Source organism: Balaenoptera ricei, chromosome 3 (assembly GCF_028023285.1).
Source record: "Balaenoptera ricei isolate mBalRic1 chromosome 3, mBalRic1.hap2, whole genome shotgun sequence".
In the NCBI taxonomy this organism is placed as follows: domain Eukaryota; kingdom Metazoa; phylum Chordata; class Mammalia; order Artiodactyla; family Balaenopteridae; genus Balaenoptera; species Balaenoptera ricei.
Window position 1 is genome coordinate 168,697,792 of NC_082641.1, and position 27,836 is coordinate 168,725,627.

At 38.7% G+C, this 27,836-nt stretch overlaps 1 protein-coding gene across 1 annotated transcript; it reads left to right on the top strand.

Annotated features, from left to right (window-relative positions):
- The first annotated feature begins 1,028 nt into the window (after window positions 1–1,028).
- LOC132363984 (zinc finger protein 709-like) lies at window positions 1,029–27,836 on the top strand. The gene is made up of 4 exons (XM_059919718.1): window positions 1,029–1,146; window positions 24,488–24,614; window positions 25,543–25,603; window positions 25,984–27,836. Exons 1-4 carry the CDS (start codon window positions 1,108–1,110, stop codon window positions 27,461–27,463), a joined length of 1,707 nt encoding a protein of 568 aa, XP_059775701.1. The 5' UTR covers window positions 1,029–1,107; the 3' UTR covers window positions 27,464–27,836.

Below are 27,836 nucleotides of genomic sequence, written 5' to 3' on the forward strand. Positions count from 1 at the left end.
AGATTGCCACCTTACAGGGCAAACATATACAAATTAGGTTATTTTCCAAACTGAATTTCTTCTTAAAATTTTTATCATAAAATATATTCAGGGAAAAAATGTACAAAATGTTTTGTGGTAAGATTTAGTAATAATATACACATCCTTGGAATCATCATGAAGATTCTTAAATGGCCTATGGGCAGTGGTGAGAGTGTCCGGACGTTCCCATCCCTGACTCATCTCCATCCTGCCCCATTCATGACCACTGTCCTGAGTTTTTGCCTATCTACATACCCTTACCATCTAAATATTATTTTTCACTCAGCAGTGTTCTTTCAGTTTTACCTCCTTTGACCTTTCGACAAACGAGTATTAATGGAATTCCATTGAAAAGGTTTTCCGGTGGTTTCTCTGCCTGTGTTTCACACATGCTAGTGTCTGAGGCTTCAGGGCTGGTCTAGGACTGCGGGGTTCATCCTCCCACCAGAGCCAAGTGCCCCTGAGGCCAGGGGACTTTTTAAAGTACCACATGAGTAGGGGTGGGGAGGGAGGGACAGAATTCTCCTAAAGGAAATGGTGAAAGATGAAAGTGGAACAGAGTCTTTTTTTGGGGGGGTAGGAGCTGCTCTGCGGGGCTTGCGGGACCTTAGTTGCCAGACCAGGGATCCAACCCGTGCCCCCTGCAGTGGAAGCACGGAGCCCTAACCACTGGACGGCCAGGGAATTCCTGGAACAGCCTCATTATTGCCGAATAGTGAGGACACAAAAGTGCCCATGTTTGTGGAGAGTCACAGTTCTGTGCCAGGCCTCAGTGGCCTTATGGTTTGACGATGTGTCCTTGGAGAGAACATTTCCCACCCACTGCCAGGACAAGGTCGGCTCAAAGACACGACCTCCGACCTCCTGTCACTCAGGCACGGGGGGGCGGGGCCTTGTGAACTGTCCAATCAGGGGAGTCGCCGATATTTTACGTGGTGGCGCTGCTCCGATGACACCGGAGGTGTGGACTGCGTGCTCAGTGCGGCTGGCTCTGGCAGTGGCCGCATCAGCTCCTGCTGCCCTTAAAGGCTCCAGGTGGTTCTGCCGCATTCTGTGTCGCTGTGACCGGCACTTGCCGCGGCGGTCATGGGGTGGACAACCGGAAACTCCAGACACCGAAAAATGGTGAGTGTGCGGGGTCTGGTGTTGGGAGAGGGGGGCGGTGGGACTGATGGAACCGGGCCTCCCCCGCGGCCAACTCCAGAGTTTGCGGACCCGAGTCAGCCGGTGGCGCGCCACACAGCCTAGGGGCTGGGTCGACAGCCGGGACCCCCGGGTGTCCTGTTCTGTCCCTGCGAACCCGAGTCTCCCCACACGGCGCGGTGGCCATAGGGAGGGACTCGGGGCAATCGTGACTCGGTCTCTGGGGTACACGTGTGGGAGCCACTGTGGTCTGGGGGTGTCCGGTTCCCCCTTTCTCTCCAGGGGAATCATTTTACTCTCACTTTTTTAAATGTTTGAGGAGCAGGATCTCAAGTCCACAACCCTGTCCCCCCAGCCTAGCTCTTCCTAGGGCTGGCAATAAATCCCTAAATTTACAGATGTTTCCCCGCATTCCCAAATCCCGTCATCCTGTCTGCAGTTCATAGTATCACTATTAACTGTTTTTCTCCGTGGTAAGTTTCAAACGGATGCAGTATTTTAATTGTTTAATCATTTATCAACAGAGCCATGGATGGCTCTTTTAAAGATTTATTGTTATGGCTATTTTACTTAAGAGGAAAGCAGAGAACCACCACCTGGAATATGTTATATGGAATGCTTGTGCCTCTCCTCTCAAAATCTTTCTTAGTCACGGACATCCTGTGGGAAGACCTTTGGGTGGAGGATCCTCTTGAGAAACTTTCCTGGGTGATCTTTTTTCAGCACTGCCTCCATTCCTGAGTTTCTCTCTTTGAAAAGATTTATTCACTTATTTGAGACTCAGTTTTTCAATAAGTGTAAATTTTATTTAAATTTAGACCTGGGGAGACAGTATAAAGTTTTTCCAAAGAGGCAAGAAAGGTGAATTTCAGAAAAAAAATTTCATTATTACATTCTGTGTATTAAAATTGTTTCCCTTTTTTTTTTTTTACCCCACCCTGAGCGGATGTAGTAATATTCTGAGGTCTTTTGGGTGATTTCCAGTGGCATATCAGGACTTAGATTTGCAAAATCTAGAAGTGTTCCAATACGATTGTTTACAAATCAGTTTCTTTTTTTGGAATTAATTCATTGACATCTTCATTTTCCGATAGGACTAGATGTTTTGGGATTTTCCTGTTGAACAAATAAAATTGCCTTACAGTCTTCTCTCTTCCTTTACACATAAACACTGGGTTGAGTGATTTTTCTGGATTATTGAAACACGGGGTTTATGTCATTTAAATTATCATTGGTGATCCAAAGTATTGTGACTGGAGCAGAGGCCTGAGGCCAGTGACTCCAAACTAAAGTTTCCATCTGGAGCCGGCAGTGGGGGGTTTTCTTTGGCCTAGATGTTTTATGTTTGAGTTCTGCATCCATGATATAGGTGCACTCGGAGTGTATTTTGTGTATTAAAAAAGTCTGTGGTCAGGAGTTCTGTCTCCTGGACAAAAAGTTTATGAATTTGGGAGTTTAAGTCGGATCTTAAACTGAATCTGCCTGAGAGTTTCCTCACTTGTGAGAATGTGAGGAGAGTTCTCTCCAGTGACTGCTCAGGTGTCCCTACCCTCCTTCACCAGGGACTGACCCACCTTAGGGGTTATATCTCAACCTGGGTATCTAGACCCCAAGCTTGGGAATGTGTTTAACTTTATGAATGAGGGTTTTCATTCTTAACTGTGGGCAAGCAGGCTTCTTATCTGAGCTGATTTGAATATTTGTGTTTCTTTTCTTTAGATGCCTTTATCTATTGGATATTTCAGTCCTTTAACTCTAGTTTCCCTTAGCAGTTTACAATTTTATATTTCCTTGGTGAGTGTATACGATTTTTGATTTCTTAGGCTTTGAAAAATATAAGTTGATTGAAAAATATTTGTGTAAGGCAAGAAAATCCTGGAACCAAACAGAATTTCTGCTCCTTTTAGGCAACAGAATCTTAAGCTGTGAGATGGGTATGTTTGGGTTCTCAGGCACACTTTTCATTTTTAGATCAGTTTTTGTATGTGCTTGTCCCTAGAGAACTTTGATATTTAAAAGGCTGTACAATTCTTAAGGCAAGTGAATTTCTACTTGTATTGATGAGTGAAAAAAACTATTGAATTTGTTTTAATTGATATGAGAAAAACTATTCAAACTTAGGAAAATCTTTGAAAATCCTAGTAGGTTTCTTCATGGATTAAATGCAAACCCCTAATGCATTATAATATGCTACTCATTCCTGACCATATCCTGAGTGTGAAATATAGTGGAGGGACAAACTATGATGTCGTTTGTCCTTTTAGTTAGACATTTGAAGTTTTTCACTTTCTACAGTTTGCAGTTTTATACCCAATAGTGTTTAAAGAATTAAATTTAGAATGATTTCCTATGTAGAAAAATTAAAATAAATTTAAAGTAGCAAAAGTTAATTACAAACAGACTACTAGGTAGGAAAGTATGGTGTATATAAATTTCTCTCAATTTTAAATAATGCTTGTAAAGGATTTTAAAAATTGTAAGGTATGAAACAGTGAGATTTCCGTTTTTTTAGAACATTTTAGACTTACAGAAAAATTGATCAGAAAGTACAGTGTTTCCACTTGACCCCTCTGCATCCACACAGTTTGTACTATTTTTTTACATCTCATATTATTATGGTATATTTGTTACAATTGATGGATCAATATCAATGCTATAAAGTCCACTGTTTATATTAGCCTTGACTCTTTGTGTTATACAATGTAGGGATTTTGGCAAATGTATAATGACATGTGTCCATCATTTCTGTATCATATAGAATAGTTTAACTTTGCTAAGGATACCCTGTGCTTCACCTGTCCATTCATCCCTCCCTCAAACCCCCAAATCCTTCCCAAGCAAAGATCTTTTTACTGGCTCATAGTTTTGTCTCTTCCAGAATGTCCTGTACCTGGAATCATACAGTATGTAGCCTCGTCAGAGTGTCTTCTTTCACTTAGCGATATGCTTCTAAGTTTCCTGTTTCGTTCAGGCAAATTATGCTCAGAGACTGAGACTGTCTTTGCCAGTAATTTATTTAACACATGTTCACTGCGGGAATTATAATTTATAATATTTCACAAGCCAATAGCAAATAGGATAATGTCTCTTAATAAGCCCGTAAAGACATAACATACCCCAAACCAATGATAGTTTAATTACACTGTTGTTCCAGCCAAAGGGAAGATGAAAGAAATAAAGTCCAAATTTAGTTGAGTTGCACCTTTATATGAATTGGTTCTTGATAGCGTCAGTCCTTCCAACTAAAAGCTGGGTATCAGATGCCCGCTTAGATCCCTCCCTGCTGGGCAAAGGCACTAGTGTTGGCAGGCAAGGTAGGCTGCTTGGTCCAGGGGCCATTTCATGGCTTGCACCACTGCCTATGAGGAGTAGGCTCGCCAAGGCAGAAACAAATATGTCTCTTCTCTTCCTGAGACTGCTGCTTGGTTTAACGCCACTGCTATCCAAGAGTAACCTGGCCACAGCAGGAGCAAGTGTCTCATAATCTTCTGAGAGTTTTTTAGATTAGCAAAGAGTAGCCTTACCCAGACTGAACACTCAAATTAAGTCGTCACAAATTCTTGGTGTTTAAAGTTTAAATGTCCGTCATATAATTGTCACTCCTCCACATGTTCATAATGATAAGCACAATTTTGATGGCGTCATCCTGACATGGCCTCCCAAAGTAAACAAATTCACTCTTGGACCAAAATATCTTTACTTGACCCATAAACAAGTAGATCAAAACAACTTCACTTAAGCCATAAATGCATAAATCTGAAATTATAACAAACCAGTACACATCAGTTTCCTCCTTGTCTGTTCATGGCTTGATAGCTCATTTCTTTTTATCACTGAACAATATTTCATCATATGGATATACCACTGGTTGTTTATTCATTCTACTATTGAAGGATATCTTGCTTAACTCTAAGTCTTGACAATTATGCATAAAACACCTATAAACACTGATTTGCATATTTCTGTGTGAAGACAAGTTTTCAACTCATTTGGGTAAATATAAGTATACAAGGAGTATAATCTAGGCGCTAGATCCTATGATAAGGGTATGTTTAGTTTTGTGAAAAAACCTCCTGTCTTCCAAAGTAGGCATACCATTTTCCATTCCCATCAGCAATGAGTAAGGATTCCTGTAGCTTTACATCTTCGTCAATATTTGGTATTCTGAGTGTTTTGTATTTTACCTGTTGTAATAAGCGTTTAGTGGTATCTATTTGTTTTATTTGCAATTTTCTAATGACATTTGATGTTGAGCTTCTTTTCATATGCTTATTTAACATCTGTATATCTTTATTTTATTTTATTTTATTTATTTATTTGTTTATTTATTTTTGGCTGTGTTGGGTCTTTGTTACTGTACAACGGTTTTCTCTAGTTGCGGCGAGCGGGGGCCACTCTTCATCGCGGTGCGCGGGCCTCTCACTATCGCGGCCTCTCTCGTTGTGGAGCACAGGCTCCAGACGCGCAGGCTCAGTAGTTGTGATTCACGGGCCTAGTTGTTCCGCGGCATGTGGGATCTTCCCAGACCAGGGCTCGAACCCGTGTCCCCTGCATTGGCAGGCAGATTCTCAACCACTGTGCCACCAGGGAAGCCCTGTATATCTTCTTTATTGATGTGTGTGCAAATCTTTTGCCCATTTTTTTCCTCATGTTTGGGACTTTATTTTTTTTCCCCAGGGATTCTTGCTTCATTTTCAATTTTGCCCCCCCCTTTTTTTTGGCTATGCCACACAGCATGTGGGACCTTAGTTCCCCAAACAGGGATCAAACCCGTGCCCCCTGCATTGGAAGCGTGGAGTCTTAACCACTGGACCACCAGGGAAGTGTCCCGAATTTTGCCCATTTTTAAACTGGATTGTTTGTCATCTTACTGTTACATTTTAAGAGTTCTTTAGATATGTTGGATACCAGTCCTTTGTCAGATAAGTGTTCTGCAAAGATTTTTTTCCCAATCTGTGACTGTCTTTATATTCTCTTACCACTATCTTTTGTAGCACAGGGGATTTTAATGAAGTGAAGCTTATTGTTTTCTTTCTTGGATCTTGCTTTTGGTGTTGTATCTTAAAATTCATCAGTTAACACAAGATCACCTTGATTTTCTTCTATGTTATCTTCTAGAAGTTTTTTACTTTTGCATTTTACATTTAGAGCTATGGTCTATTTTAAGTTTTGTGTAAGGTCTGTGTCTAGGTTTACTTATTTGTTTTTGCATGTGGATATCCACTATTTCCAGCACTGTTTGTTGAAAAGACTTTCTTTTTTCCATTGAATTGCCTTTTAGTCCTTTATTGAAGATCAGTTGGCTATATTTTTCTGGGTCTATAAGAAAGCAGTTGACTTCTGTATTCTCAGTCTTGCTATACTCTCATTAATTCCTGGAGTGATCTCTAGTGTTATGGTTTCTTTCAGATATTTTACATAGAAAATCATGTCATACACAACAAAGACAGTTTTATTTCTTTCTTCCCAATCTGTAAACATTTTATTTCCTTTTCTTGCCTTATTGCATTAGCTAGGTCTTCCAGTACAATGTTGAATAGGAGTGGTGAGAGGAGACTTCCTTACCTAGTTTCTTATCTTTCAAACAAAAAGCATCTAGTTTCTCACTATTGTGATGTTGCCTGCAAGTTTCATGAAGATGTTCTATCTCAGGAGCCTGAACTCCCCTCTATTCCTAGTGTGTTATCATAAGTGGATGTTAGATTCTGTCAAATGCTTTTCCATTTTACTTACACTCCTTTCATTCCTGATATTACTAACTTCTGTCTACCCTCTTTTCTCAGTTAGCTTGACTAGACCTTTATCAATTTTACTGATTATTTCAAAGCACACCAGCTTTTGGTTTTGTTGATAGTCTGTATTCCTGCAATTTTTATGTCTTCCCTAATTATTTCTTTTTTTGGTCATTTTACTTATTTTTATTGAGATATAATTGATATATTACTTTCAAGTGTACAACATAATGATTTAATATTTGTATACATTGTGAAGTATTACCACAATAAGTCTAGTTAACTAGACTAACATCATCACACATAGTTACAGTTTTTTTTTCTTGTGATGAAAATTTTTGAAATTTCCTCTCAGCAACTTTCCAATATGCAATAAAGTATTATTAATTATAGTCACAATGCTGCACATTATATCCCCTGACTTATCTTATAACTGAAAGTTTGTAACTTTTGATCTGCCTTCACCTATTTCACCCACCCCTCAACACCCCCCTCCCCCCCACACACACCTTCACGTCCCACCTCTGGCAGCCACCAATCTATTCTCCGTATCTGTGAACTTGGGTTTTTTGGTTTTTTTGTTTGTTTGTTTTGCTGCGTGGCTTGCAGGATCTTAGTTCCCTGAACAGGGATTGAACCCAGGCCCACGGCCGTGAAAGCACCACATCCCAATCATTGGACTGCCAGGGAATTCTCAGGGTTTTCTTTCTTTGTTTCAGATTCCATATATAGGTGAGATCATATGGTATTTTTCTTTCTGACTATTTCACTTAGCATAATACCCTTAAGGTCCATCCATGTCACAAATGGCAAGATTTCCTTTTTTATGACTGACTAATATTCCATTATATATATATGTGTGTGTGTGTGTGTGTGTGTGTGTACACATTTTTAAAATCCATTCATCCATCATTGGGCACTTAGGTTGTTTCCATGTCTTGGCTATTGTAAATAGTGTTGCAGAGAACATGGGGGTGCAAATATTGGGTTGACCAAAAAGTTTGTTTGGATTTTTTAATTTTTTGAGGAACCTCCACACTGGTTTCCATAGTGGCTTCATCAATTTACATTCCCACCAACAATGCACAAGAGTTGCCTTCTCTGCACTTCCTCACCAACACTTGTTTTTGTCTTTTTGATAATAGTCATTCTAACAGACGTGAGGTGATATCTCATTGTGGTAGTAATGTTGAGCACATTTCATGTACCTACTGGCCATCTGTATGACTTTGGATGAGTATCAGTTCAGATCTTCTGTTCATTTTTTTAAATCAGATTGTTTTTGTGCTGTTGAGTTGTATGAGTTCTTTATATATTTTGGATAGTAATTCCTTATCAGATATGATTGCAAGTATTTTCTCCCACTCAGTAGTTTGCCTTTTCATTTTGTTGATGGTTTCCATTGCTGTGCAGAAGCTTTTTAGTTTGATGTAGTCCCACTTGTTCACTTTTGCTTTTCTTGCTTTTGTTTTTGGTGTCAAAACCAAAAAAATCATCTCCAAGACTGATGTCAAAGAGGTTACTGCCTGTGTTTTCTTCTAGGATTCTTATGGTATCAAGGCTTATGTCAAGTTTTATGCCATTTTTAAAAATTTTTTTATTGGAGTATAGTTGATTTACAATGTTGTGTTAGTTTCAGGTGTACAGCAAAGTAAATCAGTTATACACATATCCACTCTTTTTTAGATTCTTTTCCCATATACGTCATTTCAGAGTATTGAGTAGAGTTCCCTGTGCTATACATACAGTAGGTCCTTACTATCTTTTTTTTTGAATAAATTTATTTATTTATTTTTGGCTGTGTTGGGTCTTCGTTGCTGCATGCGGGCTTTCTCTAGTTGCAACGAGCGGGGGCTACTCTTCGTTGTGGTGCACGGGCTTCTCATTGCGGTGGCTTCTCTTATTGTGGAGCATGGGCTCTAGGTGTGCAGGCTTCAGTAGTTGTGGCACGTGGGCTCAGTAGTTGTGGCTCACGGGCTCTACAGCGCAGGCTCAGTAGTTGTGGTGCATGGGCTTAGTTGCTCTGTGGCATGTGCAATCTTCCTGGACCAGGGATGGAACCTGTGTCCCCTGTATTGGCAGGCAGATTCTTAACCACTGCACCACCAGGGAAGTCCTCTATTTTTTATATATTAGTGTGTGTATGTCTATCCCAATCTTCCAATTTAGTTAATCCATTTTGAGTTGATTTTTGTGTATGGTGTAAGATAGGTCCAGTTTCATTCTTTTGCATGTAACCATCCAGTTTTCCCAAACCGTTTATTGAAGAAACTGTCCTTTCCCCATTGTATATTCTGGGTTCCTTTGCCAAAAATTAATTGACTATATAAGCATGGGGTTTTTCCTTAGACTTTTTATTCTGTTCCGCTAATCTATATATGTCTGTTTTAGGCCAATACCATACTGTTTTGATTACTTTAGCTTTGTAATATAGTTTGAAATCAGGAAGCATTATGTTACCAGATTTGTTCTTTCTCAAGATTACTTTGGCTACTCAGGGTCTTTGTGGTTCCATACAAGTTTTAATATTGTTTGTTCTATTTTGTGGAAAATGCCATTGAAATTTTGATAGGGATTGCATTGAATTGTTCATTGCCTTGGGTAGTATGGACATTTTGCAATGAGGGCAAAATACCTTTCCATTTATTTGTATCTTCAATTTCTTTCATCAACACCTTATAAATTTCAGTATACAAGTTTTTCACGTCCTTGGTTAAATTTATTCTCAGATATTTTATTCTTTTTAATGCAGTTGTAAATAGGATTGTTTTCTCTTTTTTTTTTTGTCATTGAAGTAGAGAATTTTTTGTTTTTTTTTTTTTTACAAAAGATAAAATTTAAGTTTAGACTGATGTTTCCACAGGACTACAGGATTTTAGTCTGTCTAGTAAATGTGTATCTCTTTTCTCTCAGACTGAAATTCCTGGTTTTCAAGAGTTTGATCTAATTAGAGTATGATCTGATTTGCTAATTACTAGTTTGCTTTTTTTTAAATTGAGTATACTTGATTTACAATGTGTTAGTTTCAGGTATACAGCAAAAGTGATTCAGTTATATATAATCCTTTTTCAGATTATTTTCCATCATAGGTTATTACAAGATATTGAATATAGCTCCTTGTGCTAAATAATAGGTCCTTATTTATATCTATTTTATATATAGTAGTGTGTAACTGTTAATACCAAACTCCTAATTAGTATAGTTTTCTTAATTTCTCTTTTTGATAATTCATTGTTAGTGTATAGAGATAGATTTTTGTATATTGTTATTGTATCCTGCAGCTTAACAGGATAGGTTCATACACCTTGTGAATTTGCTTATTGGTTCCAACAGATATGATGGAGTCTTTAGGGCTTTCTATATATAATGTCATGTCATCTGCAAATAGTGATGGTTTTACTTCTTTCTTTCCAATTTGGATGCCTTTTGTTTCTTTTTCTTGCCGAATTGTTGTAGCTTATCATCCAGTACTATGTAGTGGGCATCTTTGTCTTGTTCCTGATCTTAGAAGAAAAGCTTTCAGCTTTTCTGTATATTAATTTTGTATCCTGCAACTGTACCAAATTCATTAATGAGCCCTAGTAGTTTTTTGGTGATGTCACTAGGATTTTCTATGCATAGAAATTTTACTTCTTCCTTTCCAACTTGGATCCTCTCTCTCTCTCTCTCTCTCTCTCTCTCTCTCTCTCTCTCTCTCTCTGATTGCTGTGGCTAGGACTTCCAATACTATGTTGAATAAAAGTGGCAAGAGTGGGCATCCTTGCCTTGTTCCTGATCTTAGAGGGAATACTTTCAGCTTTTCACTGATGAGTATGATGTTAACTGTGGGCTTGTAATATATGGTCTTTATTATGTTGAGATACATTCCCTCTATACCCACTTTATTGAGAATTTTTATCATAAATGGATGTTGGATTTTGTCAAATGCTTTTCCTGCATCATTCGAGATGACCATGTGATTATTTTCCTTCATTTTGTTAATGTGGTGTATCACATTGATTGATACGCAGCTGTTGAACCATCCTTGCATCCTTGGAATAAATCCCACATGAACATGGTGTGTGATCCCTTTAATTTTTTGTTGAACTTTGTATAATAATAGTTTCTTCAGGATTTTTATATCTACATTCTTCCTGGCCTGTAATTTTCTTGTGGAGTCCTTGTCTCGTTTTGGTATGAGCAGAATGTTGGCCTTGTAAAATGAGTTTCAAAGTGTTCTGTCCTATTTTTTGGAAGAGTTTGCAAAGGATTAATATTAGTTTTCTCTAAATGTTTGTTAGAATTCACCAGTGAAGCCAGCTGGCCCTAGACTTTTCTTTGATGGGAGGTTTTAGATTACTGATTGAATCACCTTACTAGTAATTGGTCTGTTCAGATTTTCTATTTTTTCATGATTCAGTCTTGGGAGGTTGTATGTTTCTAGGAATTTCTTGTAGGTTGTCCAATTTTGGGGGCGTGTAATTGTTCATAGAAGTCTCTTCTGATCCTTTGTATTTCTGTGGTACCTGTTGTAACATTTCTCATTCCTGATTTTTTAATTTAATTAATTAATTAATTTTTTAATTTATGGCTATGTTGGGTCTTCGTTTCTATGGGAGGGCTTTCTCTAGTTGCGGCAAGTGGGGGCTACTCTTCGTCGTGGTGCGCGGGCCTCTCACTATCGTGGCCTCTCTTGTTGCGGAGCACAGGCTCCAGACGTGTAGGCTCAGCAATTGTGGCTCACGGGCCTAGTCGCTCCGCGGCATGTGGGATCTTCCTGGACCAGGGCTCGAACCCGTGTCCCCTGCATTGGCGGGCAGATTTTCAACCACTGCACCACCAGGGAAGCCCTTCATTCCTGATTTTATTTATTTGGATCTTCTCTTTTTTGTCTTCGTGAGTCTAGCTAAAGGTTTTCCAGTTTATCTTTTATTTTTTTAACATCTTTATTGAAGTATAATTGCTTTACGATGTTATGTTAGTTTCTTCTGTATAACAAAGTGAATCAGCTATATGTATACATATATTCCTGTATCCCCTCCCTCTTGCATCTCCCTCCCACCCTCCCTATCCCACCCCTCTAGGTGGACACAAAGCATGGAGCTGATCTCCCTGTGCTATGTGGTTGCTTCCCACTAGCTATCTGTTTTACATTTTGTAGTGTATATATGTCATTGCCACTCTCTCACTTCATCCCAGCTTACCCTTCCCCCTCCCCGTGTCCTCAAGTCCATTCTCTACGTCTGCTTTTTTATTCCTGTCCTGCCCCTAGGTTCATCAGAACCTTTTTTTTTTTAGATTCCATACATGTGTGTTAGCATACGGTATTTGTTTTTCTCTTTCTGACTTACTTCACTCTGTATGACAAACTCTAGGTTCATACACCTTGTGACAAATAACTCAATTTCATTTCTTTTTATGGCTGAGTAATATTCCATTGTATATATGTGCCACATCTTTTTTTTCCATTCATCTGTCGATGGACATTTAGGTTGCTTCGATGTCCTGGCTATTGTAAATAGTGCTGCAGTAAACATTGTGGTACATGACTCTTTTTGAATTATGGTTTTCTCAGGGTATATGCCCAGTAGTGGGATTGCTGGGTTGTATGGTAGCTCTATTTTTAGTTTTTTAAGGATCTTCCATACTGTTCTCCATAGTGGCTGTATCAATTTACACTCCCACCAACAGTGCAAGAGGGTTCCCTTTTCTCCACACCCTCTTCAGCATTTATTGTTTGTAGATTTTTTGATGATGGCTATTCTGAACGGTGTGAGGTGATACCTCATTGTAGTTTTGATGTGCATTTGTCTAACGATTAGTGATGTTGAGCAGGCTTTCATGTGTTTGTTGGCAATCTGTATATCTTCTTTGGAGAAATGTCTATTTAGGTCTTCTGCCCATTTTTGGATTGGGTTGTTTGTTTTTTTGATATTGAGCTGCATGAGCTGCTTGTATATTTTGGAAGTAAATCCTTTCTCCGTTACTTTGTTTGAAAATATTTTCTCCCAATCTGAGGGTTGTCTTTTCGTCTTGTTTATGGTTTCCTTTGCTGTGCAAAGGTTTTTAAGTTTCATTAGGTCCCATTTGTTTAATTTTGTTTTTATTTCCATTTCTAGGAGATGGGTCAAAAAGGATCTTGCTGTGATTTACGTCATAGAGTGTTCTGCCTATGTTTTCCTCTAAGAGTTTTATAGTGTTTGGCCTTACATTTAGGTCTTTAATCCATTTTGAGTTTATTTTTGTGTATCGTGTTAGGGAGTGTTCTAATTTCATACTTTTACAGGTAGCTGTCCAGTTTTCCTAGCTCCCCTTATTGAAGAGGGCTGTCTTTTCTCCATGGTATATTCTTGCCTCCTTTATCAAAGACAGGGTGACCATAGGTGCGTGGGTTTATCTTTGGACTTTCTATCTTGTTCCATTGATCTATATTTCTGTTTTTGTGCCAGTACCATATTGTCTTGATTATTGTAGCTTTGTAGTATAGTCTGAAGTCAGGGAGCCTGATTCTTTAGCTCCGTTTTTCTTTCTCATGATTGCTTTGCCTCTTCGGGATCTTTTGTGTTTCCATAGTAATTGTAAAATTTTTTGTTCTAGTTCTGTGAAAAATGCCACTGGTAGTTTGGTAGGGATTGCATTGAATCTGTATGTTTCTTTGGGTAGTATAGTCATTTTCAAAATGTTGATTCTTCAAACCCAAGAACATGGTATATATATATATCTCCATCTCTTTGTATCATCTTTAATTTATTTCCTCAGTGTCTTACACTTTTCTGCATACAGGTCTTTTCTCTCCTTAGATAGGTTTATTCCTAGGTATTTTACTCTTTTTGTTGCAGTGGTAAATGGGAGTGTTTCCTTAATTTCTCTTTCACATTTTTCATCGTTAGTATATAGGAATGCCAGAGATTTCTGTGTATTGATTTTGCATCCTGCTACTTTACCAAATTCACTGATTAGCTCTAGTAGTTTTCTGGAAGCATCTTTAGGATTCTCTATGTATAGTATCATGTCATCTGCAAGCAGGGAGGGACAGTTTTACTTCTTTTCCGATTTGGATTCTTTTTATTTCTTCTTCTTCTCTTATTGCTGTGGCTAAAACTTCCAAATCTATGTTGAATAATAGTGGTGAGAGTGGGCAACCTTGTCTTGTTCCTGATCTTAGAGGAAATGGATTCAGTTTTTCACCGTTGAGAACGATGTTCGCTGTGGGTTTGTCATATATGGCCTTTATTATGTTGCGGTAAGTTCCCTCAATGCCTACTTTCTAGAGAGATTTTATCATAAATGAATTTTGTTGAAAGCTTTTTCTGCATCTGTTGAGATTATCATATGGTTTTTATCCTTCAGTTTGTTAATATGGTGTATCACATTGATTGATTTGTATACTCAAGAATCCTTGCATTCCTGGGATAAACCCCACTTGATCATGGTGTATGATCCTTTTAAAGTGCTTTTGGATTCTGTTTGCTGGTATTTTGTTGAGGATTTTTGCTTCTATGGTCATCAGTGATATTGGCCTGTAGTTTTCTTTTTTTGTGACATCTTTGTCTGGTTTTGGTATCGGGGTCCTCCCCTCTGCTATGTTTTGGAAGAGTTGGAGAAGGATAGGTGTTAGCTCTTCTCTAAATATTGGATAGAATTCCTCTGTGAAGCCATCTGGTCCTGGGCTTTTGTTTGTTGGAAGATTTTTAGTCACAATTTCAATTTCAGTGCTTGTGAGTGGCCTGTTTATATTTTCTCTTTCTTCCTGGTTCAGTCTTGGAAGGTTGTGCTTTTCTAAGAATTTGTCCATTTCTTCCAGGTTGTCCATTTTATTCACATATAGTTGCTTGCAGTAGTCTCTCATGATCCTTTGTATTTCTGCAGTGTCAGTTGTTACTTTTCCTTTTTCATTTCTAATTCTGTTAGAGTTTTCTCCCTTTTTTTCTTGATGAGTCTGGCTAATGGTTTATCAATTTTGTTTATTTTCTCAAAGAACCAGCTTTTAGTTTTATTGATCTTTGCTATCGTTTCCTTCATTTCTTTTTCATTTATTTCTGATCTGATCTCTATGATTTCTTTCCTTCTGCTAACTTTGGGGTTTTTTTTTTTTCCTCTTTCTCTAATTGCTTTAGGTGTAAGATGAGGTTGTTTTATTTGAGGTAGGATTGTATTGCTTGTTTCTTGTTTCTTGAGGTAGGATTGTATTGCTATAAACTTCCCTCTTAGAATTGCTTTTTCTGCATCCCATAGGTTTTGGGTCGTCGTGTTTTCATTGTCATTTGTTTCTAGGTATTTTTTGATTTCCTCTTTGACTTCTTCAGAGATCTCTTGGTTATCAAGTAGTGTATTGTTTAGCCTCCATGTGTTTGTATTTTTTACAGATTTTTTCCTGTAATTGATATCTAGTCTCATAGCATTGTGGTCGGAAAAGACACTTGATACGATTTCAGTTTCCTATATTTACCAAGGCTTGATTTGTGATCCAAGATATGATCTATCCTGGAGAATGTTCCTTGAGCACTTGAGAAGAAAGTGTATTCTGTTGTTTTTGGATGGAATGTCCTATAAATATCAATTAAGTCCATCTTGTTTAATGTATCATTTGAAGCTTGTGTTTCCTTATGTATTTTCATTTTGGATGATCTGTCCATTGGTGAAAGTGGGGCGTTAAAGTCCCCTACTATGATTGTGTTACTGTCGATTTCCCCTTTTATGGTTGTTAGCATTTGCCGTATGTATGTATTGAGGTGCTCCTATGTTGGGTGTGTAAATATTTACAATTGTTATATCTTCTTCTTGGATTGATCCCTTGATCATTATGTAGTGTCCTTCTTTTTCTCTTGTAATAGTCTTTATTTTAAAGTCTTTTTTGTCTGATATGAGAATTGCTACTCCAGCTTTCTTTTGATTTCCCTTTGCATGGAATATCTTTTTCCATCCCCTCACTTTCTGTCTGTATGTGTCCCTAGGTCTGAATTGGGTCTCTTGTAGACAGCATATAAACGGGTCTTGTTTTCGTATCCATTCAGCAAGTCTGTGTCTTTTGGTTGGAACATTCAATCCATTTACATTTAAGGTAATTATCGATATGTATGTTCCTATTACCATTTTCTTAACTGTTTCGGGTTTGTTTTTTAGGTCTTTTCCTTCTCTTGTGTTTCCTGCCTAGAGAAGTTCCTTTAACATTTGTTGTAAACCTGGTTTGGTGGTGCTGAATTCTCTTAGCTTTTGGTTATCTGTAAAGGTTTTAATTTCTCTGTCTAATCTGAATGAGATCCTTGCTGGGTAGAGTAATCTTGGTTTTAGGTTTTTCCCTTTCATCACTTTAAATATGTCCTGCCACTCCTTTCTGGCAGAGTTTCTGCTGAAAGATAAGCTGTTAAGCTTATGGGGATTCCCTTGTATGTTATTTGTTGTTTTTCCGTTGCTGCTTTTAATATTTTTTCTTTGTATTTAATTTTTGATCGTTTGATTAATATGTGTCTTGGCATGTTTCTCCTTGGATTTATCCTGTATGGGACTCTCTCTGCTTCCTGGACTTGATTGACTATTTTCTTTCCCATGTTAGGGAAGTTTTCAACTATAATCTCTTCAAATATTTTCTCAAACCCTTTTTCTCTTCTTCTGGGACCCCTATAATTCGAATGTTGGGACATTTAATGTTGTCCCAGAGGTCTCTGAGACTGTCCTCAATTCTTTTCATTCTTTTTTCTTTATTCTGCTCTGCAGCAGTTATTTCCACTATTTTATCTTCCAGGTCACTTATCCTTTCTTCTGCTTCATTTATTCTGCTATTGATTATTTCTAGAGAATTTTAAATTTCATTTATTGTGTTGTTCATCGTTGTTTGTTTGCTCTTTAGTCCTTCTAGGTCCTTGTTAAACATTTCTTGTATTTTCTTCATTCTGTTTCCAAGGTTTTTGGATCATCTTTTCTATTATTACTTTGAATTCTTTTTCAGGTAGGCTGCCTGTTTCCTCTTCATTTGTTTGGTCTGGTGTGTTTACCTTGCTCCTTCATATGCTGCGTATTTCTCTGTCTTCTCATTTTGTTTAACTTACTGTGTTTAGTGTCTCTTTTTTGCAGGCTACAGGTTCGAGTTCCCATTGTTTTTGGTGTCTGCCCCCAGTGGTTAAGGTTGGTTCAGGGGCTTGTGTAGGCTTCCTGGTAAAGAAGACTGGTGCCTGTGTTCTGGTGGGTGGGGCTGTATCTTGTCTTTCTGGTGGGCAGGGCCGTGTCCAGTGGTGTGTTTTGGGGTGTCTGTGAACTTAGTATGATTTTAGGCAGTCTCTCTGCTAATGGGTTGGGTTGTGTTCCTGTCTTGCTAGTTGTTTGGCATGGGGTGTCCAGCACTGGAGCTTGCTGGCCGTTGAGTGGAGCTGTGTCTTAGGGTTGAGACAGAGATCTCTGGGAGAGCTCTTGCTGATTGATATTACATGGGGCCGGGAGGTCTCTGGTGGTCCAGTGTACTGAACTAGGCTCTCGCACCTCAGAGGCTCAGGCCTGGCACCAGGCTGGAGCACCAAGACCCTGTCAGCCACCTGGCCAGGTATGTGGGGAGTTTCTTGCCCTCTGGGAAGTCTGAGGTCTTCTGCCAGCGTTTAGTAGGTGTTCTGTAGGAGTTGTTCCACATGTAGATGTATTTTTGGTGTATTTGTGCGGAGGAAGGTGATCTCCACATCTTATTCCTCCGCCATCTCTACTGGATATCTGTCTTATATTTTAAAAGCTCTTAGTTTCATTGATTTTTTTTTTTACTCTCTTTTTAGTCTTTTTCATTTATTTCCACTATGATCTTTGTTACTTCCTTCATTTTATTAACTTTGGCATTTGTTTTTTTCTTCTTTTTCTAATTCCTTGAGGTGTAAAGTTAGGTTTTTTGAGATCTTTTTTGTTTCTTGATTTATCAGTGTCACTATGAACTTCCCTCGTGGAACTGCTTTTGCTGCATCCTGTAAGTTTCAGTATGTTGCACAATAGTCCCCCTTTATCTGCAGTTTTGCTTTTTACAGTTTCAGTTACCTGCAGTCAACTGTGCTCTGAAAATATTAAATGGAAAATTACAGAAATAAACATTTTAAAAATACTTTAAACATTTTTTTAAATAAAGTTTTGAATTGTGCATTGTCCTGAGGAGTGTGATAAAACTTTGTGCCATCCTGCTCCATCTTGCCTGGGATATGAATCATCCCTTTGTTCGTTGTATCCACACTGTGTGTGCATGTGTATGTATAGGCAAAAACATTATATTTGTGGGGTTAAGTACTATTCATGGTTTCAGGCATCCACTCAGTGTCTTGGAATGTATCCCTCACAGATAATGGGGTTCTACTATATTTCCAGTTCATTTGTCTCACGGTACTTTTTTAAATTTCTCTTTTGATTTCTTTAACGTATTGGTTGTTCAGTATCATGTTTAATCTCCACATGTGAATTTTCCAGTTTTCTTCTCATAATTGATTTCTAGTTGTATTGCATTGTGGTCGGGAAATATGCTTAATATGACTTTAATCTTAAATTTATTAAGACTTGTTTTGTGGCCTAACATATGCTCTCTCCTGGAGAATGTTCCATGTGCCCTTGAGAAGACTGTGTATTTTGTTGCTTTTGGCCGGAATGACTGGCCTAATATGTCACTGAAGGCCAATGTTTCTTTATTGATTTTCTACCTGAATGATGTATCCACTGATGAAATTGGGGTATTAAAGTCCCTTTCTGTTATTGTATGGCTTTCTACTTCTCCCTTTAGATCTGTTAAATTTTGTTTTTTATATTCAGATGTTTCTATTTTGAGTGCATAAATGTCTACAAATGTTATATCCTTTTTGGATTTACTCCTTTATCATTATATAATGACCTTTTTTGTCCCTTATACCAGTCTTTGTCTTAAGTCTATTTTGACTGTTACAAGTATAGCTACCCCAGCTTTCTTCTGGTTTCCATTTGCAAGGAATATATTTTTTCCATTCTTTCAGTCTTTGTGTGCACTTTTATCTCAGGTGAGGTTTTTGTAGCCAGTATATAGGTGAGTCTTTTTTTCTTTAATCCATTCAGCCACTCTTGTGTTTTGATGGGAGAATTTATTATTTCTTTTACATTTAAAGTAATTATTGATAAGTATGTCCTTATTGCTATTTTGTTCACTGTCTTCTGGCTGTTTTGTAATTCCTATTTTCCTGTCTTCTTCACTTGCTTAGATTCCTGTCTTTTTTGGTATGCTTAGATTCCTTTACCTTTATGTTTTGTGTATCTACCACAGGCATACCTCAGAGATATTGCAGGTTCAGTCCACTGCAATAAAGCAGTTATCACAATGAAGCAATTATCACATGAATTTTGGTTTCCTAGTGTATATAAATCTATGTTTACCCTATATTAAGGTCTATTAAGTGTATAATAGCATTATGTATAAAAAGTGTACATACCTTACTTTTAAAATACTTTAGAGCTAAAAAATACCAACCATCATCTGAGCCTTCAGTGAGTCATTGTAGTAACATCAAAGATCATTGATCACAGATCACCATAGCAAATAGTATAATAATTTAATAATTTGAAAGGAGAAAGGGGAATCAAGATGACAGGGTAGGGGGATGTGGAACTCACCTACCCCTACAGACACATCAAAAATACTTCTACAGTTCTCACAGAAAATTAACTGGAACCTGGCAGAAGAACGTTTTTTTTTTTTTTTGGCCCACGCTGCACAGCTTGCAGGATCTTAGTTCCCCAACCAGGAATCGAACCCACACCCCCTACAGTGGAAGTGCAGAGTCTTAACCACTGGACCACCAGGGAGGTCCCCAGAACTTCTGTACAACAAAAGCTGCAAGAAAGATCTCCATGTAACTGGGTAGGACAGAAAAAAAGACATCAGGTTGGGATCTGTGCTCCTGGGAGGGATCTGAAAGGAAGAGAAGGTCCACACGGGCAGCCCCTTACCTTGGGGAGCAAGCAGGTGGAGCCACAATCTGTGCATCCCAGTCCTGGCATCCTGCGGAGAGGAGACTAGCCCCCTTGGCTGTTCGGAGAACTACTGGGACAGTCAGAAGGGCTGGAGAATCCAAGACACTACTCGCAAGGAGTGTGCACATGCTGACTTGTCAACAATCAGGGCAGAGAGAGCCTGGCACTGGCAGCTGCTGCCTCGCCACTCCCCAGTCTGAATTGGGCGAATACCCCAGCCCTGCACACTCCACGCCACAGCCTGGTGGGAGATCTGGGCCAACTGGGCCCTGGGAAAAGACTCGGTCTGGACACAAAGACCAAGGGTCTTGAGTGTGATCTTGGTGGGGCAGCTGGAAGCAACCATTGTCCTTGTGCACACAGGGCGGCACCCCAGGAATCCCGGGCAGACAGGCCCTGGGAGAGGACTCAGTCTAGCTGTGCAGAGACAGCCCGGAGAGCCCGGGGTGTGATCCAGTAGGGCAGCAGCAGACGTTGTCATGCGTACAGGAACATGCAGCAGCTCATCTCTCGTTGCCCATAACTGGCGATTCCCTATGCATAGGGCAAATGAGAACACCCACATCAAAGTGGGTGGAAGCTGAGGCACAGTCTTACCATAACCACCCCACCTCCGCATGGCACTCCACCTTCAGGAAGGGACTCAAAACTCCAGGCTTCTCCTTGAGGAGCAAAGGGTTTAGATCCCACACTTGGCACCCCAGCTTTTACGAGTCACACATGAAGACAAGCCCCCCAAACATCTAGCCTTTCAGGGGTCAGGGGCACAACTGCACAGCATGTGGGATCTTAGTTCCCTGATCAGACATGGAACCCGTGCCACGCCCCCTGCAGTGGAAGGGCAGAATCCACTGGACCACCAGGGAAGTCCAAAAACATCTAGCTTTGAAAACCAGTGGGGCTTGTGTCCATGAGACCAACAAGGCTATAGTGAACTGAGAACAGTTCTTAAAGGGTCTTTTCTAATGTTTCACCTGTTTATATCTTTTTCAGACATAGCTTATTTTATTGCAATTCACTTTATTGCACTTTACAGATAATGCATTTTTTGCAAGTTGAAGTTTGGTTGTAACCCTGTGTGAAGCAAATCTATTGGCACCTTTTTTTCAATAGCATTTTCTCACTTTGTGTGTCTGTCACATTTTGGTAATTCTCACAATATTTCAAATTTTTGTTACATTTGTTATGGTGGTCTGTGATCAGTAATCTTTGATGTTACTGCCACCACTTGCTGAAGGCTCTGATGATGGTTAGCATTTTTTAGCAATAAAGTATTTTTTTAAACATCTTTATTGGAGTATAATTGCTTCACAATGGTGTGTTAGTTTCTGCTTTATAACAAAGTGAACCAGTTATACATACACATATGTTCCCATATCTACTCCCTCCTGCATCTCCCTTCCTCCCACCCTCCCTATCCCAGCAATAAAGTATTTTTAAATTAAGGTATGTACATTGTATTTTTATACATAACGCTAGTGCACACTTAACAGAGTACAGAATAGTATAAATATAACTTTTACATGCACTGGGAAACCAAAAAATTCATGTGATTTGCTTTATTGTGGTAGTCTGGAACTGAACCCTCATTGTCTCCAAGGTATGCCTGTACCTTCTAATGAATTTCTTTTACTGTTTCTTGTAAAACCAGGTGTATTGATGTCAGAGTCCCTCAACTTTTCTCAGAAAGTATTTCTCTGTCACTTTTTTTTCCCGAGATGCAGCAGTCCTAGAGATGTTTTTTTTATTACAAAGGCTTATCGGCTTTTTACATTTTTTTATTGAAGTTTAGTTGATTTATAGTGTGTGTTCATTTCAGGTATACAGCAAAGTTATTCAGTTATTATATATATATTCAGTTATTTTATTTATATATATATAATTATTTTCCAGATTCTTTCCCATATAGGTTATTATAAAATATTCTCCCTCACTTTTTTTTAAAGTATTTATTTATTTACTTATGGCTGTGTTGGGTCTTCGTTTCTGTGTGAGGGCTTTCTCTAGTTGTGGCAAGCGGGGGCCACTCTTCATCGCGGTGCGCAGGCCTCTCACTATCGCGGCCTCTCTTGTTGCGGAGCACAGGCTCCAGACGCGCAGGCTCAGTAATTGTGGCTCATGGGCCCAGCTGCTCTGCGGCATGTGGGATCTTCCCAGACCAGGGCTCGAACCCGTGTCCCCTGCATTGGCAGGCAGATTCTCACCCACTGCGCCACCAGGGAAGCCCCTCCCTCACTTTTGAAGAATAATTTTGCTTGACACAGAGTTGTAGGATGGTGTTTTTTACCTTGTGCACTTTAAATATTTCATTCCATTCTCTTCTTGCTTGCATAGTTGGGGTTTTTTTGTTGTTGTTTTGTTTGTTTTTGGTATGTGAATGTTTACAGCAGCTTTTATTCATAATCACCAAAACCTGGAAACAACTCAAATGTCATCTGGTGAATGAATAAATTACAGTGCATCTGTACAATGCAATCCTACTCAGCAATAAAAAGTAATGAACTATTAATATATGCAACAACATGGGTAAATCTTATATATATATTTATTGCTAAGTGAAAGAACCCAGATTCCAAAGGATAAATACAGTGTGATTCCAGTTATATGATATTTCTTGCTTGCATAGTTTTTGAAAAGAGGTCTGATTTAATTCTTATCCTTAAGTAAAACTAAGGTTTGTTTTTTCCCTCTGGCTTCTTTCAGAATGTTCCCTTTGTCTTTGATTTTTCTCCAGTTGAAAATGATGTGCTTGGCAGTGCAGTTTTTGGTGTTCTTTTTTTGTTTTTCATGTTTTGTGTTTTTCTTAGCTTCCTGGATCTGCAGTTTGCTGTCTATCACTAATGTTAGGAAAATCTCAGTGATGATTGCTTCACTTATTTTTTTGTTCCTTTCTGCTTTTCTATCAGGTATTCTCATTGTGTGTATTTTACACCTGCTGTCATTGTTCCGAAGTTCTTAGATGTTGTATTCTTTTTTGTCTTTGCATTAGGCCCTGGTGGAATAGTCTCTTTTGAGGATAGGCCTTGTTAAGAATAGCTGTTTCAAAATAGCTTCTTTCTGTCTTTCCAATTTTGGAAACAGTGGTTTGCTCTGTGTCTTCAGTTCTTTGTTTTTTTTCTTGTGAGGTTGGGAATGATGGTTTCTAAGTTCATTATACAATGAACAAGAAAAGAGAAGTCTCTGTCTCCAGTTTTTTATGTTTGACTGCTGACAGCTTTGAAGCCTCATCCCTCCTTCCTCCTCTTGTGACCCACATGTATCCATGATGATAGGAAAGCCTTAGTTATCCTTCCTTTGGCAGTGACAAGAGATTCAATTCATGCCTGCTCCTGCCCTTGTATGTGAACTCTCTCTGCAGTCCACCCACAACATCAACTAAAAAATAAGTCCATGTACTTTTCCTTACACTCTCAAGCCATTTCATGCCTTCTTGAGAGGCCTGCCTTACTCCCCAGAGACCTCAGTTATGGAAGTAATAAACCCTTTTGTACACTATTGGCAGTGTGTGGTGTCATCAACTTACGTATTCCTATACTCGGGGCTGGGCTGTTATGCTTCTGTGCACCATATGGGAGCTCAGAAATGAGAGATGTTGGGAGGATTGCCTCTGGAGTGGCTGGCCAGGAAACTTCCACCTGAAATTAGAGAATGGAGGTTTTACATTCTTTGGAGGAAAGTGCTGTGAATCCTTTATGTGTTATATAATCATGGGCAGATTCACCATCAGACCTTTGTGGAGTGTAGTGAATTCCTGTGCAATATGCAGCTCTTAACCTGTTCCTCAAGGTTATTTAGCAAGGGCTTTGACCAAAAAGAAATCTTTTAGCACTTTATCATTTCATTATGTGTGCCTGTGTGTGCTAAAAACTGGTGAGAAGCAGCCCTGAGGCTCATTGTGTATAGGGTTTTGTGGAGGTCTAAGTAATTTTGTCTTTTTAGCATGTCATATCATGTGAAGTTGTCTGAGCCTTAAGTTCTGAATATTCCTAGCTCCATGAATGGGACAGAGAGAGAATGGAGAAAATGAGTCTGCAATAAATTTTACACAAGCTAAAATACTACTTCTTTACAAGAATATTTTAATCTAGCCAGTTGCACCTGGCTATTTCTAATCACCTGGAGTAATTCTCAGGCCAGTATGGCAAACTGATCCTTGTCACAAGTTGGATTTCCACAGGCCTCCTGGACTCTCATGTTTGGTGATGGGAATAGAAGAAAAAGCTTCCAGTTCTTCACTGTGTTTTATTCCTTAAAAACACCTGCAGATTTGACCTCATACATCAATGGAGTGTACTGAGTTAAATGGTGTGTAATAACAAAGGAGATGAGTTTTTTTCACAAGAGATTGATTTGTTTAAAATGATATTTGATTCATTTGTGTAGCATTTCTCTCATTTCTCCAAGGTGCTCTAGACCCTGACATCAGAGAGCAATAACATTTAAAGTGATCACAGTGAAAATGAATAAATAATTTGCATGTGTTCATTATGCTGTTAAATTCATGAAGAAGTAAGGACATAGAGTCAGTTTCTGATGACCAAGACATAAAATAAATGTTTGAAGGTGACAGAATCATATGTAATCTTCCTGTAAATTGAGTATAAATCCCCAGTTCTGTCAGACTCGCACATCTTACTGGAAACATGTTTGGGATGTTTTAGGACCCAGTGACCTTCGAGGATGTGGCTGTGAACTTCACCCAGGAGGAGTGGGCTTTACTGAATCCTTCGCAGAAGAAACTTTACAGAGATGTGATGCAGGAAACCTTGAGGAACCTGGCCTCAGTAGGTAAGCATGACAACATTCCTTCACTTCTTCAGTTAGGGAACAAGTACTTCTTGCCCATCAACACTGTTCCAAGATGTGGAATATGGAAAAGGAATACGGTAGTCCCCCCTTATCTGCAGGGGATACATTCCAAGACCACCAGTGGATGCCTGAAACTGCAGATAGTACTGAATCCTATACATACATACCTATGATAATAAGTTTAATTTAGAAATTTGGTGCACAGTAAGAGATTGATAACAATAACTAAGAATAGAACACGTATAATAGACATGAACTTAACATGCCTAAGTGTTAAGTGTCCATAACTTTTGCAGTTTGAGATCAGACAGCAAAACTAAGATCAATTTCTTTTTCCTTCTTCACAATTTCACGATAGAAGATTCATTTTTCCTATAGATCTTAGCAACATCAGTGTATGATTTTTTTCTTCCCTTAAATTAAGAACTTTCATCTTTTCACTTGAAGCACTTTATAACTTTTCTTTGGCATATCCTAATTACCAACATCAGTATTCCTGCACTATGGGGCCATCATTAATTAAAATAAGGATTACTTGAACACAAGCACTGCAATACCACCACAGTGATCTGAAAAGTGAGATGGCTGCTAAGTGACTGATGGGCAGGTAGCATATGCAGCATGGATACACTGAACAAAGGGATGATTCACATCCTGGACAGGACAGAGCGGGATGTTGCAAGATTTCATCATACTACTTGGAAGGGTGCACAGTTTAAATTAATATTTTCAGACTGCAATTGACCATAGGTAACTGACACCACAGAAAGCAAAACTGTGGGTAAGGGGGGACTGCTGTACATTGGTAAATAAACTAAACATGGTCACAGCTCATCATGGACCTAGAATCTAATATTTTTCTATAATTTCCAATAATTTGCATTATTTTTCTGGGTCTGCATTTTAGGAGAAAAATGGGACAATCATAACATTGAAGATTGGTACAAAACCCAAGGGAGAAAACTAAGGTGAGTCACACACACAACAGATAGCAGTGTGCCACATGAGAATCCTGGTATGTCATAAACTTTTTAAAATAAGCAAAAAAACAACCCCAGCTTCAAAGTTATCCTTAAATTTTTTTCACCAAAAACATTTACTTAAACATGACATAGATGTCCAGTGTTTTTGGAAACAATATTAAGAAACCCAATATATTAATATTATTGTTTTCATAATAGCTATGTCAAGTCCTCTTACAGAGCTTTCAGTATAAATCACCCTCAAAAAATTCAGAAGAGCAAAAAACCTTCCCTTTTGCTATAAAATATAAAAATGTAATTCTAATACCCTACTAATAAATGTGAAATTGTTAAAGAAATCATTAATAATTTCTCATTTTTTACAGAAGTCATATGGTAGAAAAACTCTGTGAGAGCAAAGAAGGTAATCAAGATGGAGAAACTGTCAGCCAGATTCCAAATCTTAATCTGAACCAGAAAACTCTTCCTGGAGTAAAACCATGTGAATGTAATGTGTGTGGGAAAGTCTTCATGCGTCATTCATTCCTTAATAGGCACATCAGATCTCACAGTGGACACAAACCATATGAGTATCATGAATATGAGGAGAAGCCATATAAATGCAAGGAATGTGGGAAAGCCTTCAGTTACTGCAAATCTGTTCACAGACATGAAAGGACTCACACTGGAGAGAAACCCTATGAATGTACGGAATGTGGGAAAGCCTTCACATGGCTCACAACCTTTCGAAGACACATGATAACACACACTGGAGAAGGACCCTATAAATGTAAGGAATGTGGGAAAGCCTTTAGTTGTTCCACTTCATTTCGAGCACATGAAAGAACTCACACTGGAGAGAAACCCTTCGTATGTAAACAGTGTGGTAAATCCCTCAGGTCTCCTCTAGGTTTGCGAATACATGAAAGAAGTCACACTGGAGAAAAACCCTATGAATGTAAGCAGTGTGGTAAAGCTCTCAGTTGTCCCAGTTCCTTTCGAAGACATGAAAGGATTCACACTGCAGAGAAACAATATGAATGTAAACAATGTGAGAAAACCTTCAGTTCTCCTCTAGGTTTGCGAATACATGAAAGAATTCACACTGGAGAGAAACCCTATGAATGTAAGGAATGTGGTAAAGCCTTCATTTCTCTTTCAAGCGTTCGTACACACATGATAACACACACTGGAGATGGACCTTATAAATGTAAGGAATGTGGGAAAGCCTTCATTTGTCCCAGTTCGTTTCGATCACATGAAAGGACTCACACTGGAGAGAAGCCATATGAATGTAAACAGTGTGGTAAAACTTTCAGTTGGCCCAGTTCCTTTCGAATACATGAAAGAACTCACACTGGAGAGAAACCCTATGAATGTACAGAATGTGGGAAAACCTTCATTTATCGCACAACCTTTCAAGGACATGTGAGAAAGCACACTGGAGAGAAACCCTATAAATGTAAAGAATGTGGGAAAGCCTTCATTTCTCCCTCAAGTGTTCGAACACACATGATAATGCACACTGGAGATGGACCTTATAAGTGTAAGGAATGTGGGAAAGCATTCAATTTTCCCAGTTCATTTCGAATACATCAAAGAACTCACACAGGAGAGAAACCCTACGAATGTAAACAATGTGGCAGAGCCTTCAGTTGTTACACATCTTTTCGAACACATGAAAAAACTCACACTGGAGAGAAACCTTATGAATGTACAGAATGTGGGAAAGCCTTCATTTATCGCACTACCTTTCGAGGGCACGTGAGAATACACACTGGTGAGAAACCCTACAAATGTAGAGAATGTGGGAAAGCCTTCAGTCGACCCAATTCCTTTCGAAGGCATGAAAGATCTCATACTTAATAGAAACCTCTCGAATGTAAGCAATGTGGGGAAAACATCAGTCGGCCTTCATTCTTACATGTGAAAACTCCCACTGGAAAGAAATCCTATATGTGTAAGAAATCTGAGAAAGCCTGATACAAATTAATCCATGTATAATGTTCCAGAAAAAAATAACATGAAAATAAGTCTTAGAGTTATATTGTTTTTATTAGTGCCTCATTCTTAAAGGGGATCTCTCGACTGGATATTTACTACTTACGTTCAGAAATGAACACTGAAGTGAGAGAATTCTGTAAGTACTCTGTAAGCAGTACTACATAATGATTAACAGGTATTGTTTTGCCCTTAAATCAGTTAACATTTTTTTCTTTTCATTTTGAAGCCTGTTTGA

Excerpts from the sequence above, each read along its gene's own strand:
- LOC132363984 (XM_059919718.1), top strand. The coding sequence starts at position 1,108 with ATGGGGTGGACAACCGGAAACTCCAGACACCGAAAAATG. Across the intron at positions 1,147-24,487 it reads ACTCCAGACACCGAAAAATG|GACCCAGTGACCTTCGAGGA; the intron begins GTGAGTGTGCGG and ends GGGATGTTTTAG. Across the intron at positions 25,604-25,983 it reads ACCCAAGGGAGAAAACTAAG|AAGTCATATGGTAGAAAAAC; the intron begins GTGAGTCACACA and ends CATTTTTTACAG.